Source organism: Lethenteron reissneri, chromosome 15, assembly GCF_015708825.2.
Source record: "Lethenteron reissneri isolate LAM-NWPU_2019-01 chromosome 15, ASM1570882v1, whole genome shotgun sequence".
Classification (NCBI taxonomy): Eukaryota; Metazoa; Chordata; class Hyperoartia; order Petromyzontiformes; family Petromyzontidae; genus Lethenteron; species Lethenteron reissneri.
The window spans coordinates 10,489,461-10,507,819 of NC_083793.1; the positions used below are offsets into that span (position 1 = coordinate 10,489,461).

Here is an 18,359-nt window from a genome sequence, read left to right on the forward strand (position 1 = left end):
CAGAAACATTAAACATATATAGGGTGACGATTGTACTTATACGTAAATATACAAGGACATATGCCAAAGCTAACAACTACTGTAACGATATTTGTCCACAGTGGTTCTCATGCGAATTGGTCGGCAATTCTTCAGAGGCAGTTTCCTAACGGCCTCTTTGAAGCGAGGAACGATTGAGGACGTCCTGTTTTCACCCGAAATCATTTTGTTTCCGCCGCCCCGAGCTCTGCGTCGCTACAAAGGGCCCCGGTGTCGCCCGTCCCCTTGCAGGACAAGAAGATCTTCGCGGTGCTGGGCCCGTACCCGGTGATCCGCGCGTGCCTGCGCCGCCGCGGCTGGGTGGAGATGCGGCTGTGGGCGCCGGCCGAGGGGGCGACGCCGCGGTCCGGCGCGTCGCGGCGATCCCGCGCCAACGTCCGTCGCCGTCGTCGCAACGACGGTGGCAGCGGAGGGGACGACGACGACGATGACGACGACGATGACGTCGGCGACGATGACGGCGACGACGACGGAGGCGATGAAAGTGGCGACGTCGTCGACGACGAGGATGACGAGACCGGGAAGGAGAACTGTGAGCAGCACGGAGTGAGCCACGAGCTGCTGGTGAGGATGGCCGCACAGGCCGCACCACCCGTGCCTCCCACACCACCTGCACCGCTCACACCACCCATACTCCCCACACCACCTGCACCGCCAACACCACCCATACTCCCCACACCACCTGCACCGCTCACACCACCCATACTCCCCACACCACCTGCACCGCTCACACCACCCATACTCCCCACACCACCTGCACCGCTCACACCACCCATACTCCCCACACCACCTGCACCGCTCACACCACCCATACTCCCCACACCACCTGCACCGCTCACACCACCCATACTCCCCACACCACCTGCACCGCTCACACCACCTGTACCATCCACACCACCTGTACCGCCCACACGACCTGCACCACTTAGGGTGGAGAATACAAGGCACATGGGTCAGGTGCTGCCTAAAACTTAATTTCACATGATCCACAGCCACACGAGGCCTAACACTTTGAAGCAGCAAACGTTCAACCTGGCGGCCACACCGAGTTTCTAGTTTTAGCGTGCTCCTATTTCTGGAGCCGTGGTTAGCTGTCATTAACTCGCAAAGGCGTGCGGTGATGTGCGGTCGCCCGCCAAAGCTATTGAAAAGTCCTGTTTGGCCCTCAACAAGTTCCACACATCTGGTTTTAAATCACTTGCGCCCACCCGCACCCACTCGAACCACCCAAATCGCCTGGCCTACCGTCGCCTCTTCATTCGAAGCAGACTCGACAGGTCGACCCGGGAGGACCGTTGCGTTCCAACCAGACGAGCGGTCTCGGGCGACGGTGCCGTCAGGTTCCAAGCCGGTGTCCGCCCCCGGCGAGCTTGTCGTGCCCATGTGCCCCTGGGCTGCAGGGCCGCCGCCTCTTGCACAGTCGCTGTGCCCGCGCCCACTCGCACCACCACCTGATTGCGGGGAGTTTGTGTGCTAGTGGGGAGTGGTAGTGGTGCAGTTAGCTCGTCCCGCTACGAACCTGGCGACCCGAGTTCGATTCCCACTCGCGGCCACGAACACCGGTGATGGTCATCCGAAACCGACTCAGCCTCATAGGTGCTACTCGCTAACAGCACTTTTCCCAAAGCCTTTCCGGGGACCTTTGTCTTTGCAGTCCCGGCTGGTGCGCAACGAGGTGCCGTACCTGATCTGGACGACGCGCTGCGGCTCCGTGGACACGAAGCTGCTGCGCAAGGAGCAGATGCTCAATCACTTCGCCAGGGCCGGCTCCTTCACCACCAAGGTGGCCCACACCCCATCAACGCAGACGCACGGATTCTTATCGTTGTTGTGGTTGTTGCGGTCATTGTTTGTCAGTCCGTAGTGTCCAGCTGCTGGGTAAACGCCTCCCCCCATTACGTGTTGTTCCCTCCTTCCACGCAGTTGCTCCTAATTTCCTGTCTCGCTGTTGCCATCACTCCCGCTGTCTTGCTACATGCACGGAGACAAACATCCCCCATGATGATAGCAAAGACAAAGTTCCCCCCGTCTAACCTTTAACAGACTGTCGGGGCAAGTGCTGTTAGCGAGTAGCACCTATGAAGGCCAGCATGGCACACAAGGGGGCGAGTGGCCAGCACCATGCCCAGCCACCTTTGCCTTCCCAGTGGTGATGTTTACAGAAGCCTAGCACCCTAACGCGGTCACACGCTCACTCACACTCACGCTACAAAACAGCGGGAGAACATAAAAACTCCGCACAGAAAGCCACCTGAGGCAGTAGTCGAACCCAGGCCCCTTCTTGCCGTGAGGCACAAATGTTACCACTGCGCCACCACCACCACCCTGCCTCCCTGATGATGATGATGTTGTGGATGATGCTGTGATGGTAGTGGTGGTGTCAATCACTGCACACCCCCTGCAGGTCGGTCTCTGTGTCAACATGCGCAACCTCCCCTGGTTCGACTCAGCCAACCCCGACGTGTTCTTCCCTCGCTGCTACCGTCTGGGCGCCGTGGAGGATAAGATCGCGTTCATCGGCAAGGGCAGCACCCGGCATGCGTCTCACACACACAGAGTCACTCACACAGTCACACACACACAGAGTCACTCACACACATAGAGTCACTCACACAGTCACACACACACATAGCCACACACACAGTCACACACACACACAGTCACTCACACAGTTACACACACATAGAGTCACTCACACAGTCACATACATACACACGGTCACTCACATAGTCACACACACGCAGAGCCACTCACACAGTCACACACACACAGAGTCACTCACACACATAGAGTCACTCACACAGTCACACACACACATAGCCACACACACAGTCACACACACACACAGTCACTCACACAGTTACACACACATAGAGTCACTCACACAGTCACATACATACACACGGTCACTCACATAGTCACACACACACAGAGTCACTCACACACATAGAGTCACTCACACAGTCACATACATACACACGGTCACTCACATAGTCACACACACGCAGAGCCACTCACACAGTCACACACACACAGAGTCACTCACACACATAGAGTCACTCACACAGTCACATACATACACGCAGTCACTCACACAGTCACACACACACAGAGTCACTCACAAAGTCACACACAGTCACACACAACAACAAAAATCGCCATTCGCCACTAAGTGGCGGTGACGTCATCACAACGCTTGTGCCAGGCCATGTGCACCTTGAGGCCACGTGAAGTGTCGAACGCCCGCTGACAGGAGGTCATGGGGCAGACCCAGGTGCCACGGGTCGACTGACTGATATGACTGAGATGACTGGCTGATGCACCACCTGTGCCCCCTACTGGGCCAACTTGCTGTGCTTTAGTCACCCGGCCGCCTTTGTCTCCCTTGTGGTGATGTTTACACACCGCACCAGTCGAGTTAGGGGAGGCTGAGAACTGGTTCAGATAATCGTTATTGGTGTTGCCCGTGAGCGGGAATCAACCTCGGGTCACCAGGTTCGTCGCGCACTACTTCCCCAAAACAGCACTTGTTCCAACATTCTCTGCACAAGGATATATGGGTGATCTTTGTCTTTATATATTTTTGTATGTCGTCGTGGGCAGAGGACTTCCGCCTGACAGCTGCCACCAGCCTCCTCAAGCTGGTGGTGGAGCGACACGGAGCGATGGACGGGGTCGGGGCGCTGGAGGGCACGGAGGCCCAACGTGGAGGCCCCGGTGGGCATCCAACATCAAAGATGTAGTGTTTAACAGACTCTTAGGGCAAGGGCTGTTAACGAGCACCTACGGGGGCCGGCATGGCACATGAGGGGGTGGGTTGCCAACACCATGCCTGGCTGCCTTTTTTCGCTCAGTGACAATATATACACACCGCACCAGGTACTAATTTTGAGGCCGGGTAGACTTAGGGGAGGCCCAGGACCCGTTCAGATAATTGTAATTGGTGTTGGCCATGAGCAGGAATCGAACGCGGGTCGCCGGGTTCGTCGCGCAGCGTGCTCACCGCGACTACACTACCGCTCCCCACGACATCACCGCAGCACACACGTTACTCTCATGTGGCAGAGTTGGTGGGAAAGTGCTGCCCCCAATTGTCTTACCAGAAGCCACTTGAAGCGATCTCAGATGTAGCTCTGTGATTCTACTTCAACAGGCTGTTCTCTCACACAAAGACTTGCGCTTCTCTGCGAGAGTTCGATTTGTGTATTTGTTTTGTGACGCGATGCTGATAGCACATTCGGATAAAAAGATAAATTGGGGATATTCTACAAAAATATAAAGAAAACATTGGCACCCGCCCGCTCTGTTTTGCTGCTTTCTGTACAACTAAGCGGAGCCCATCAATTCGCTACGCTTGAGAACCCAGTTTAATCGTGGGCAGCTGAAACCCGCGTTCGAACTCAGGATTTCAGTGGCGTCGACTCAGCGTTCCTAACCCTCTGGCCCCTGAGCCACCTGGCCACCTCCCGGATTATCGGTGTAATCACAGGCGGCCGAAATTCGTATTCACACCCAGAATCTCTGCTGCATCGACATGGCTCAGCGCTCTGACCGCTGGCCCACAAGCAGTCGCCTCCCGGATTCTCAGATTAATTCCAGGGGCGGCTGTTACCCGGGATTTCGATTGTGCCGGCTCAGTGCGGATGATCCCCTGACCTCTGAGCCACCTGTCTGGCCACCTCTCCCCTCACCCTGCAGGCGTGGAGGCGCCGCAAAGAGACCGCTGGCTGCTGGACCGAGCCATGGCCGCGTGCGAAACGTTCCTCCGCTCGCAGGAGCACGAGGACATTGATGGGACGGCCTCCCGGCCCGAGTCGCCTGACTGGGACGCCTTTCTGCAGAGATACTACCGCCTCGTGCAGTGAGTTCGTGGTCAGAGATGGGCTGCGGGTGGGGGCAGAGAGCGACGACCCAGGGAGCCGAGTGCTCTGGTTTCCCCGACGTGCCAATTTTACTTGATAGGGAATCGGCCAAACTTCTCATATTTCCATCGCGGGACCCTCCTGAAGTGAAGTCTTGATACTCAGTGGGGCTGTCCTGTGTGCATACTCGATTAAATTTTGACAGTATAACCCAAGTGGTGGTGCATGTATGTATGCTGAACTTCTTTCGCACCGTACGTAGCCAACCGTGTTAATCAGAGGTGCGGGGGAAGGACAACAAACTAAACACAAGCAGTTCTCAAGAAATACGTTGATGTAGTGGTTAGTGCACTGCGCTATCAACTCACTGCCTTGAATTCGCTTCCTAACCACGGCTAACATCAGTGGCGAGTGATATCCGAACCGGTGCTGCGTTCTCCACTTCACCAGTCCGCACTGCCCTCCATGGTGAAGTACGTTCAAACAATTCCCATTAATGACATGGTGTGGTGAGGCCTTCATTCAGCAGTGGATTAGCATAGGGTGCACCACTGCTCCATCACATCACACGCACAACATAAATTGTCCACACATGTATACTGTACACAGGGACATTTCAGATATCACTGACCACTGATGTCGCCCCTGGCATAGGAATCGAACTCAGGTCGCCAGGTTCATTGCAGTTTATTTGATAGGCCAAATTATACTTTTGCTTATGAGAGCTCGAATTTAAGCAAATTGAGTGTAGAACGTCCATCTAATTGCCTATTAACTATACTCTTTGGTTCTTTCGGTAAATCACGTAGGTAACAAAAAAAAAATCTAGAATGCCTTTTAACTATTCCTAGAACAAGAACAGGAGTAGGTGACAAAGCCTTCGCCGTTTCAGCACCAACGCTTTGGAGTGATCGTGTTTCCTCCCTTAACCTTGCGAGTCTTCCTCCAAAGAGTGCCCTTCAGCAGATGAGTCGTGCTGGATGCAGCCACTTTTGCGAACGTGATTTGTAACTTAGAACCTTTTCCCGTGTATGTCGACAGTTCAATTTCAAAGTGCGATGCAATCGAGTGACTGTGTGTTGTCTTGGCGTTATCTGGTCGGACACCATATGAGACTGGGCTCTAACAAAAGCTGTCTCTGGTGTGGACCAATCAATTTCAAGGACAATGCATACATTATCAGAGTGCTGTTTTTTTGTTGTTGCATTTTGACCGCAGGTATTGTGGTTAATGCAAACATGATCCCTTGTAAAACGGTGTCAGTTTTGTTGCCAGATAAAAGGGTAGAAACCTATTATCATATTTTGCTACTGGCAAAGGAGGTCTCAATGATGTTTTGGTGTTGTTTGGAACTGTTGTTGTTGTTGTGTTGCTGCCTTGCTCTAAGCTTGAATTTGGTGTTGATAAATCAACAGGAATATATCTATTTGTGCATACATACGTGACTTGCTTACTTTTTTCTTTTATTTTGCTCTCATATCGTGTTTTTTTGTATTGTTTGTTGATGTAACTCGCTGACCCCGCGCCCCTACTGTTGACATCTGTGGAAAAGAGCTTCCTCGGATTCCTCCTCCAGTCTAAATAACAATTCTGATTCTGTAAAGGTTCTGAGAACCAACTTCAATGCGAGGGTGATGCTGGTGCTGCTGCTGCTGCTGCGTTAAGAGCGGTGCACAAGCACAGACAACAAAAACAACTCGGAACACTCGTCTATAACGCTGTGTATGGCCTTAAAATAAAACAAATCTAACAGGCGATGTGTCAGGCAAAGGCCCTTGTGCATAGCACATAGAAGGTGCATAAATATATCTGTTATGAATGAGGACCATTGCCTGAAACGTTGCCTATTATATATTTTTCCTTTTTAGTACACAGTTTTTTTGACGAATGCATAAATTATTTCGCCCCGATGGGAGTTTTTTTTGTGTGTGCAATCATTGTCAATTGGTTTGAGAACATCAGCTCACTTCGCTTGAGAGCCCAGTTTTTAATCTAAAGGCGGCTGAAACCTCGACTTGAACCAAGGTTTGTAAGCGGTGCCGGCTCAACGCCGGGACCTCTGAGCCACCGCGCGGCGGCCTCCCTGGAAAGAGGTCTTGAGACTCGGCCCGCCTGCCGCGACGGCTCCAGGGTCTCCCGTCACAGAGAGAGCTGGTTGCTAGGGCTGAACGATTTGGGGAAAATATATAATTACGATTTTTCTGACAGATATTGCGATACAAATTTTTGATGTCAAGCTTCAGTTCAATATTCATTGTGTAATAGATTTAAAACATGTGATGGAGAATTACCACATGATACCATCAAAATATGAACTGCTCTATATATTCTAATGCAAGGATGAGAACTTAAACGATATTAATTGCTTCCAACATGTATTTATGTAAATGTTTTAATTGAAATAGAACAATCAAACATAGAACAATTGTTAAGTTAAATAAAAAAGTTATAATATTAAAAAAATTTAACAATTCCAATAAGAAAGTAATAGGACTTTTCAAATCGCAGCCTTTGCGATTTGCTAATCGCATTGTTTCAAATTGCGATTTCGATTTGAAATCGATTAATCGTTCAGCCCCACTGGATGCCCACCCGATGAGTGCGGGTTTGTGTGCCAGGGTCGCGGCGTGACGAAGTGCAGGGCATGAGTGTCGAAGGAAGAAAAACATGCGGCCGCGTTTAATGGTCGCACATGTGGCGCGAGCGGGGTCGGGGGCAGGTGAAAGCGTAATGGGTTGAGACGGCCGTGATTTGTGGCTCGGAAATTTGCGGGATCCTCAATTTACGGGGCAGAGGTTCGGATCATACGGCCGGGGGTTTTAACAGACACAGTGCCCCGTGTGTATGGTGCAGTCCATCACAAGTCACTTGAAGGGGCTTTTCTCATGATGATATCGAACCAGATCCTCATTTGTTTCAAGAAATATTTTCAACAATATTATCCGGATCTTGTGTGTCAGTGTCACGTCAAGAGACGAAGCGTCCTTTGGGAACTCTCGCAGAGAAGTGGCTGCACACGTAACGGGTGTCGTGTTAGAGAATGGCGCACGGATGTGGATATGGCAGAGCTACTTATGAGATCCGTTTGAGCAACCTCTGGTCCACACAATATGGAGCAGCACTTTCCCAACCTACCTTGCTGCAGAGAGTAATGTCAGTCGTGTTACAGTCAAGCCGATCATTTTAATCCTTCGAGCTACAATTTAGCCAAATTAAATTCAGAACCAAATTTTATTTCACGGGATTATTTTGTGGAGTGTTTGGTGACTGGGCCGATGCCTTCAAGTCACTGCACTTGAGAACAGTGTCCGCACACGTGTTTCAGTTTCAGTTTCATGTATTAGGTATAACCCTGTGAGCCATGCGGCTCTTGACTCGGGTGCAACCGCAACAAAACAAAAACATGAACATGAAACATCTTAAGTGACTACACGCAACAGAAAAATCCCGGGAAAAAATAGTCTTCCAGAAAAAACACCGCATTTCAACGCTGTGTGCAAAATCCCAGTGGGATGCAAGGCAAACAATAACAACCACAAGACAATGTAGATTAAAGTTATCAGGCTAACTCTGTACTACAACAAACAAACATGGCTAAACCAAAACGTTTTCAAAATCACCAAAATAAAGCTGTAAAAACAATGTAACAGTGATCATAGGAACTGTGATTCAAATTTAACAATAAACGATATACATAACATGTACGACCAAACTTTGCAGCCATAGCTGGCTGCATGAGTCACTCCATAACAGCAGGAGTATCAGTAGCAGAATCAACATTTTTCAATGCACCTTTAAAGATCAGCAAACTATAATCAAAACTCAAGATCATATCTTGATTTCAAGATCATACTTTGCAGCGGTCATCTGCAACGATACATTTGATTTCAGGCCACTCTGAATAGCAGTGGCAGCTAGGGGTGTACAACTCCTCTAGAGCAGTTTTGTTCATGCGTGTATATATCATGTTTTAAAACACGGTATATACACGTGTTTAAAACACGGGCCCACGTGTGTTTGCACGTTTGCCTGTATGTCCGCATGTCAGCTTGCGTGTAGACATACCCAGGTGAACACGCGGGTGTGTGTGTGTGTGCGCGCAGTGGTGGCGAGCGTCTGCGCGGAGTGGCGGGGCTGGCCCCGCAGTGTCGTGATCTCCTGTCGCGACTCCGCACCGCCCGGCCTCAGCTCGACATGGAGGGGACGCGCAACACCTGGGTGGTGAAACCGGGGGCGATGTCGCGCGGCAGAGGTGAGCCCAGGTGACCCCCATTGGTGCCTCGCGGTTCCCTTCAGCCCCCCCCCACATGCCCCCCCGCCCCCCCCCAGGATCATCGTGGTCTATCGTGGATCGCCACTGTCCCAGCCATTGGTTCATAGTCACTCTGACTTTCTCGAGCCTATCATTCCTCTGGGGTTGATAAAAAAGTACCAATTTGTTGCGGAAGTCAACAGCAGTTGTCCTGTCGACAGACTCACCCCCGTCGCAGGAATGTGGAATTTCCATCACTTGCTCAGGGCTGTGAACGGGAACTTAGTACTTCCCCAGTGCTCACTTAATTTTAGCAGAGATCACTTTGGAAGTAGTGTCGATCATCATCATTATCATGGTCCATACGTAAATTGATGATGTGCACAGGCGATCGATGGATTGTTTCCCCAAGCGGTTGCGCTTTTGTTGTTTTGCTCTCATTTTTATTCGCTTTATTGGTGTACTTTATATGGCTTGGGTCATTTTGGCGACCCAGGTCACTCTTGCAAATGAGAATCCTGGTCTCTTGAGTTCTCACCCTGGCCATTTAGAATCAACCCGGAAAGCTTGAACTTGGCCCTCGATTGGCAGATGTGCATGGTAAGCTGAGATCGGTGGTGGCGGTGGCCTTTTCTCGACAGTGAATCCATCGCAAACGATGATGACGATGACGACGTTGTCGATCTCTAACCCGGTCGCAATTGTCCACCGGCCGGGTTTTTTTTGTTTAACCAGGTAAGTCCCACTGAGTTATGTATCTCTTTTTCAGAAGCGGCCTTGTTATCACAAATGATAGGTCAACGAAGTGGCTTATCATGTGGAAATGTTTCATAGCGTGGAGGGAAAAACCAGAGGACCTGGAAAGAAAATCGATGCGACCACGTGGAGAGAGACACACAAACTCCAAATAGACAGCAGGCATCAGGGTCGTGATCGAACCCATGGCCTCCTGCATACCAGGCGAGGTAGTTAACATCTCGCCACCCGTGGGTTGACTCCACCAGGCGTGCTGTGCATGAACCGCCTGTGCGAGATGCTGCGTCTGGTGGAGTGTGACGCCACCTTGGTGAAGGACGGCCGCTGGATCGTGCAGAAGTACGTCGAGCGGCCGCTGCTTATCCACGCCACCAAGTTCGACATCCGGCAGTGGTTCCTGGTGACCGACTGGAACCCGCTCACTGTGTGGTTCTACGAGGACTGCTACCTGCGCTTCTCCACTCAGCCCTTCCAGCTGGACGACCTGGACACGTGAGGGTCTGCGTTCGTTGTGTTTAACTCGAGTCCTTGACGACAGCCTGTGGAGTCTTAGTCCTGATTATCAAGGTGGCTGCCACGCCTGAGCGATCGGTCGTGCAGCTTGGTTGCGTGGGGACTCCTCTGCAACCGGTTGCGAGCAGTTGTACAACCGATTGCGAGCAGTGCAAAGAGACTCGACTTGCAAGCGTTGATCTGCTCCGCGGTTGGTAGTAGCGTTCATCGCGTGACGCAGGTGCGAGTTGTGATTGGTTGCTATGATCCTGATGTGAACGGGGGGTGAAGCTAACGAGGGAAGGGGCGAGACTATTCTGCCAGATGCCACGTTCTTGTTACTCAACTACACGCTCAGATGTGGACAAAGCAGTCCCAGGCATTGATTGAGTTGCGCGATTTCGAGAGCGGATTAGTTTTGTGACTGACCACTCAGGTGTGGAGCTGTCCTTAGGGTACAGCTGTATGTATGTATAACTTCTTTCGCACCATACGTAGCCAACCATGCTAATCGGAGCTGCTGTCAAGCGTTCACTCCACTCCGAGTTATTAGACATTGGTGTGAGGGGTGTGCAGTTTGGGTCGTCTATAGGGGGGTGCGGCGCCAGGGGAAAATTACACTGTGTGGGTCTCCCAACGCCTTCAAACCAAACCGGAAGTATTACATCTGACACCGTGACACCAAATTGCAGGGCCCCCCAAAGCGCGGGGCCCGGGGTGGTCGCTCCGATTCGCCGTTACCCTAGGGACGGCTCTGCGTGCAGTTTCTCCCCCTCCCCCGTCACTGACGCCCATCACTAATGCCCATACGACGGGGTGCTCATTGCTTCACAAAAGCTTCAACGCACACCCCCTTAACTTCCTCGCCAGAGCCTCCTCTGCATCTGTATCTCAGCACCTCTCTAATTTATCCCATACGGCCGCTCCCCTCGGTCCCCATAGCTCCACCTATCCCCGGTGGTGAACAGATACCAAAATTCTATGATTTTATTTTGTATATAGCGAATTAATTGTTTTCTCTCTGTGTGCTGATGTCTGTAATGATGATGATGTAAACGATGATGACACACCTGTGAACGCGCCATGTCCCCTGTCTCACCGCAGCTCCATTCACCTGTGCAACAACTCCATCCAGAAGCACTTTGAGAACGCGCAAGGCCGCTCGTCGCAGCTGCCCCGGGACAACATTTGGCACGGCCGGCAGTTCGTGTCCTACCTCGAGTCGCTGGGCCTGGGCTTCGCCTGGGAGGGAGTCGTCGTGCCCGGCATGAAGCAGGCCATCATCCACGCGCTGCAGGCAGCGCAGGTGAGTCGCGGCCGGCAAGCAGGCGGGAGTGCGTAAGTGCACCTGTGCATGTGCGTTTGTGTGTCAGAGCGCGTGGGGTGCGATAGTGATGGGGAGCAGTGGCCTAGTGGGAGAGCGTTAGTGTGGGGGTTATCGCGCTGCGCTAAGTACCCAGCGACCCGAGTACGATTCCCGCCTACGGCCAACAGCAGTGACGATTGTCTGAACCGGTCCCGAGCCTCTCCTAGATCGACTCAGCCTTCGATGAGTACCGGGTGTGGTGTGGTAACATCAGTTTCACGAGAATTGTGCAATCCACCAACCCTCGCTGCTACAGTGCTGGATTACAAGCATGGTGTTCACGCTGTTCACAGTGATCACTGGTGTTCATGGTTATGCGTGGGGCGGCCCATGCCTTCGCCCAGGATGTGGTGGACCCTCGGCGGGGCAGCTTCGAGCTGTACGGCGCGGACTTCTTGCTGGGCGAGGACCAGCGGCCGTGGCTCCTCGAGATCAACTCGAGTCCCACCATGAGCCCCTCGACCCCGGTGACGGCCGAGCTGTGCGCGCGCGTGCAGGACGACCTCCTGCGCGTCGTGCTCGACCGCAGGATCGACCGCGCGGCACACACGGGCGGCTTCCACCTCATCTACAAGCAGGTGGCCACCTCGCCCCCAGTCGTTGCCTGTGTGGAGGAGCTGCAGCCCAGGGGACACGGGGAGGCTGAGTGCAGCTGTGTGGAGGAGCTGTAGCCCAGGGGACACGGGGAGGCTGAGTGCAGCTGTGTGGAGGAGCTGTAGCCCAGGGGACACGGGGAGGCTGAGTGTAGCTGTGTGGAGGAGCTGTAGTTGAGGGGACACGGGGAGGCTGAGTGTAGCTGTGTGGAGGAGCTGTAGCTGAGGGGACACGGGGAGGCTGAGTGTAGCTGTGTGGAGGAGCTGTAGCCCAGGGGACACGGGGAGGCTGAGTGTAGCTGTGTGGAGGAGCTGTAGCTGAGGGGACACGGGGAGGCTGAGTGTAGCTGCGTGGAGGAGCTGTAGCTGAGGGGACACGGGGAGCTGAGTGTAGCTGTGTGGAGGGGCTGTAGCTGAGGGGACACGGGGAGGCTGAGTGTAGCTGTGTGGAGGAGCTGTAGCTGAGGGGACACGGGGAGGCTGAGTGTAGCTGCGTGGAGGAGCTGTAGTTGAGGGGACACGGGGAGGCTGAGTGCAGCTGTGTGGAGGAGCTATAGCTGTAAATAATAGTTTCTTTCCGTGCAAAATTGAATGCATTTATCAACTGCGATCGACAAATCGACTCGTTGCTTCACGGCGAGTGATAACAATCGCTTACCAACCGGTGTCCCATCGCATCCCTAGTCATCACACTAATGAGGGCTGCCCCTTCCCCCGCAGCCCGCCGTGGAGGTGCCACAGTACCTGGGCGTCAACCTCTCCGTGGAGGGAGAAGGGGTCAAGAGGTCGAGAGCATCGCAGCCGCGGATCGGCGTCCCCATGTGCACCGGAGCGCCTCCCGACCGTGCGCCGCCCCACACCGCGCATCCCCAGCAGCCGGCGTCTCCCCCCACTCCACCGATCCGGCCACTCCACGGCGTCCATCTGGCGCACGGCGCTCGCACTGCCGGCCCGCACTACCACCACCAGCAGCACCACCACCAGCACCACCACCACAACCCAACGCTCTCCGTCAAGAGCCCGAGCGGGCGCAGGCGGGCGGGCGACGCGCCCCGCTTCCTGCGGCGGAGCCACAGCCTCGTCGCGCCGGTCAAGAGGCAGCAGCGTAGGAGCCACAGCCGCAGCCCCGAGTCGGACGCAACCATCGCCCGCCGAGCCGCCCAGCGGTTTGCTCACCGGGCCGAGCAACGGGCCGCACGCCTGGACACGCGGGGGGAAGGGGAGGTCCCGGCGGCGCCGGTGGGGGCGACCAGGGAGGTGGTTGCCTGCACGGTGGTGGTTGCCTCCGAGCTGCCGCAGGCCGGCGGGATGCCCGCCGGAGGGCACGTCGCTGCCACGGTTACAGCATCCGTGGGGAAGGGCGACGACGATGGTGATGACGGTGGCACCGCGAGGGTTTGTGCCGCGTCTGGAGAGGCCAGGTGAGTGGCGCCCGCAGCTTCACGTGTGGATGCTAGGGGAAACAACAACACATCGGTATATGAAGAGCTCTTGTCAAATCAAATGCACGTGATTGACGAATCAACGATAGACTCACTGGAACAAAACTAAAGCGGTCAAGTTCGATGGATAGGGATACTTTGATTTAGTGCAACAGGTTGGAGTTAAACTGTCCCATGCAAAACCGGAATATAAGGAGGAATTGCTCAAATCTTTCAACTACAGAACTTTAAAACAATTTTTCACCAGAGCCCTGCACTGGGATGTTTAGGCCAATTTCCCTTCAAGCAGGGTGATAAGAATATTCCTTCACACTATGGACTTTGCTCAGTCCGGTATGTTTTTCCACCTCCGGATCTCAGAGGTACCGACCTCATTGTAGTTATAATCTCGCCACGGTAGTTAACATTTCGCCTGGTATACAGGAGGTTGTGGGTTCAATCCTGGCCCTGACGCCTGTATATTTGGAGTGTGCATGTTTCCCTGTGGTCATGTGGATTTTTCTCCAGGTCCTCTGATTTTCCCCTCCACGTTTATAAAAACTACTATAAATGTCCACGTGATAAGCCACTTTGTTGGGCTATCATTTGTGGCCAGGTCTTTTCTGAAAAAGAGCGATATAGCTCAGTGGGCCTTACCTGTTAAAATAAAAATTGTATAATTTAGTTTTCTGACCCCCAATCCACCCACCTCACCTAGGCCCGTTCTCACACTGCTAAAAACGAGCTTCACAGCTCTGCGGATTCCTCCAGTGCAAACGAAACATTCCCGATTCTGACATCGCAGGAGCGACGCGGAGTCACGTGGTGCGGCGGACCACCACCGCTCGCACTGCGCGGGGCTGTGGCGGCGCGACACCGCTCTGGCGCAGGAGGGGGACGCGGAGCCGGGCGCCGCGGCGAGGGACAGCCGGCGCACACTGTCGCCGTCGCCGCTCGCGCTCAACCCAGCGTCCCGCCCGGCGGTGGCCCCCGGGAGACGGGCGCCGCCATGCCCAAGCCTTGCCCCCACGCCGAGGCCCCTGACGCTGAGGGTGAGCAGCCGTCGCGTGTGCACCTCTTGCGCCGCCTCGTCTCGTAAAATTGCACGGCGGGTGGAGGTAATGGTTCGTGGCAGTGGCGTAGTAGCTACATTATCAGTGGCGTAGTAGCTACATTATCAGTGGCGTAGTAACTACATTATCAGTGGAGTAGTAGCTACATTATCAGTAGAGTTGTGACTACATTATCAAGGGCGTAGTGACTACATTATCAGTGGTGTAGTAACTACATTATCAGTGGAGTAGTAACTACATTATCAGTGGAGTTGTGACTACATTATCAGTGGCATTGTAACTACATTATCAGTGGCATTGTAACTACATTATCAGTGGTGTAGTGACTACATTATCAGTAGAGTTGTGACTACATTATCAAGGGCGTAGTGACTACATTATCAGTGGTGTAATACCTACATTATCAGTGGTGTAGTAACTACATTATCAGTGGAGTAGTAACTACATTATCAGTAGAGTTGTGACTACATTATCAAGGGCGTAGTGACTACATTATCAGTGGTGTAGTAACTACATTATCAGTGGTGTAGTAACTACATTATCAGTAGAGTAGTAACTACATTATCAGTGGAGTTGTGACTACATTATCAAGGGCGTAGTAACTACAGAATCAGCTCAGGGGGTGCGGTAATTGGTCAGGTGGATCCCCAATATTTGATATGTCTCGCACTGTCGCACCTCGGGCTATTATATTTCGCGTCCTCCTCTTGCCCTAATCATCATCATCATCATCGTTACGCTCATGGCTTTGAATATGTAACGCTGTAGGGGTGCTCCGTCTTGCCAAAATGCCGCCACTACAGCTCCGTAGTTGTACCTCTTTGCAATATAATTGACACGTATCTGGTGAAATACATATCCCAGAAACAGAGTTCTATGTGAATGAATTTTCATTAAAAAAATGTGAACCGCGTTTTAAAAAAGTTGTTTTTATCCTTTGACACTATTGTTGAAAAAAAAATCTCATGGTGATTGTCAAGGGGGGCCCAAACTCGTAGCTTTGGTCACCAGGTGGGGGGCTAGGCACCCACTGCCCCCACGCTCGTTACGCTGCTGGGTTAGAACTAGGGTCACCACCTGCCTTGGCTTTCGCAGGAACGTTACCCTTGTTGAGGTGGGCGCTGCCATCCTGCGACATCTTTTCGGTCTTTCCTGGGACATTTAAGAGTCCCAGTTATTGGCAGTTGTGGAACGATAATAATGTAGTTACTACGCCACTGATAATGTAGTTACTACGCCACTGACAGGACCGACGTCACGCGAGATGATGCATTTGCATGGAGTTCTCCTCTCTTCCGATATTGTGACATATTCTTCTTCCGAATGATAAGTCCCCATTTTCTGTACCTCAAAGGTGGCAACCCTAATCGAGTGTGAGACGTGAACATTCGACACCGGTGGATAGTGTTCATATTTATACCTTAGCGAGTGTCCTCCGGTTTCCCTCAATGCATCCTTACAGCAGCATTTCTCACCTCTTCCTACACCGTAAAACTTCCACTTATGTCCTCATCACCCCGTGTCTCCCTGTCTTATCTCCCGCACCCGTGTTCCCACCCACCCACCCCTCTGTTGTGCCCTGTCGTGTGACCACAGCTGTGGCGCAGAGCTCAGCAGGGCGCATCCTGGCGAGAGGTGCAGGACTCGAGCAGCGTGTGGAGGGACGTGAGCTTCCCGCCTCTGCGGGCCCCCCGCCCCCCGTCGGGGATGTGCCCCCCGCTCCGCTGCGCGTTGCCCCCCGTGGTGCTGCAGGGAATCGTTCGGCTGTCGGGGGCGGCCGTCCAGGGTTCACTGCCGCCACCCTCCCTAAGAGCCAATCGGAGGGCTTTCTACTAGGGCAGCGTGGTGAGGCTGCCAATGCCGGTGGTGATGATGTTGCCATTGTCGTGAATATCATCACGATGCATTAATGACGATCGTGAGCGTCTTGCAACCATCATTGTCATCGTCATTGTCATTGCTCATTAACAAAAATCATCACTATCATTCTGCAACATTCATCATCACCGTCATCATTCCACAGTACTATGCATTGATCACTGATGAATGTTAATCGTCATTAAAATCATCTTCATCGTCATCATTGTCCATTAATCGTCGTACATAAAAAACAAATATTACCATCATCGTCCAATAATGATAGTCATCGAGGAAAATGCATTATTGTCATTATCATCGTTGTCATCCATTTATGATTATAATAACTGAGCAATAGTCGTTATCATCATCATCATCATTTGTCATCATCAGCAATAATCACCCAGCATTGTCGTTATCATCTTTCAGCGATCATAATCGTCATTTTATGAGCACCATCATCATATTGCTGTAATAATTGTAATCCAAAACTACTCACCCATTGTCAACATCATTATAGAGGAATGATCATTATCTTGCAACAATGATGATATACATCATCATCAATATTAACCACCCATAAACGTTATGCCATACTAATCATTGATCATCAATATTCACTCAGCATGATCATCTTGTAATGATATTATGTTCATTATAGTCAGCAACAATGTCAATCAAAATTCATCATCATCCAATAACAATCGCTCATCATCAATCAACAATCTGTGGTGCTACTATTTAATCACTTGACTCACACTGAGCATGGGAGTTTAATCCCAGTAGAGGGGGTCAACTCACCCTCTCATGCCTCCAATGTCAGTAAAACAACTACCAGTTTGTGAGATGTCAACGGCCGTTATGCTAAAGAGTAACTCATCCCCTGCCATAGGAATGTGGAATGTCCACCACAAGCTCAGGTCTGTAAACTAATGAGTATTTCTCCATGCGTAAATCTAAAGCGAAACCACTTTGTCGTTTTAGATCATCCATCATCATGATCATCATCATCTTGACCATTATCATAATCCATGATCATCATCTTCATCGTCACCATCATGGTCATTATCATCACGGACATCATCAATCATTAGCCAAGCTGTGGTAGCTATGCAAGCCTGTAATCCAGCATTTTGGAGGTGAGGAGTTGGTGGGTCATACAACTCCCTTCCCGTGGGCATCGAGGTGCTATACCCTGGCTTGCCAGGAGAATGCAGTACAGCATATTTGTGAGTCCTCTTATTCCGTCCGTATTGGATAGAGCGTGTCCCCCTAGCATGCGTGAGTTTTCTCCGGGCGCTCTTGATTTCCTCCCACAAATGTAAACACTCGTCAATTGGTCGATAACAACCTTGATACATAGAGGACCTCAGAGCTTGGGACATTGTTTGCACCGGCTCATCGCGTGGCTGCCTTCCTGCTGTGTCTGTGGTTCCTCGCGCCTCTGAGCCGTTGTGCAGTGTGTTACAAGTCGAATGTATTGTTATTATCGTCAAGCGTTTGAGCGTGGGGTGCACATTTGTGTTTATATATGTGGTGGCGTGTATGTTATGCAATATGTGGCCACGTTTTATATTAAATATATATTTGAGTTGTCAAACGTGTGCTGGTGACAGATTATTACATCATCGATACAAGTGCGTCTCGC

At 52.0% G+C, this 18,359-nt stretch overlaps 1 protein-coding gene across 1 annotated transcript in view; it reads left to right on the forward strand.

The window, feature by feature from the left end:
* Positions 1–18,311, forward strand: part of TTLL3 (tubulin tyrosine ligase like 3) — a 23,280-nt gene extending 4,969 nt beyond the window's left edge. The window contains exons 4-15 of the mRNA XM_061552032.1: positions 271–603; positions 1,694–1,822; positions 2,444–2,558; positions 3,643–3,756; positions 4,738–4,900; positions 9,005–9,153; positions 10,158–10,401; positions 11,506–11,707; positions 12,112–12,345; positions 13,081–13,781; positions 14,587–14,833; positions 16,451–18,311. Coding sequence (XP_061408016.1) covers positions 271–603; positions 1,694–1,822; positions 2,444–2,558; positions 3,643–3,756; positions 4,738–4,900; positions 9,005–9,153; positions 10,158–10,401; positions 11,506–11,707; positions 12,112–12,345; positions 13,081–13,781; positions 14,587–14,833; positions 16,451–16,690 — 2,871 coding nt within the window. The 3' untranslated portion in view covers positions 16,691–18,311. The remainder of the gene's footprint in view (positions 1–270; positions 604–1,693; positions 1,823–2,443; positions 2,559–3,642; positions 3,757–4,737; positions 4,901–9,004; positions 9,154–10,157; positions 10,402–11,505; positions 11,708–12,111; positions 12,346–13,080; positions 13,782–14,586; positions 14,834–16,450) is intronic.
* Positions 18,312–18,359: the final 48 nt, after the last annotated feature.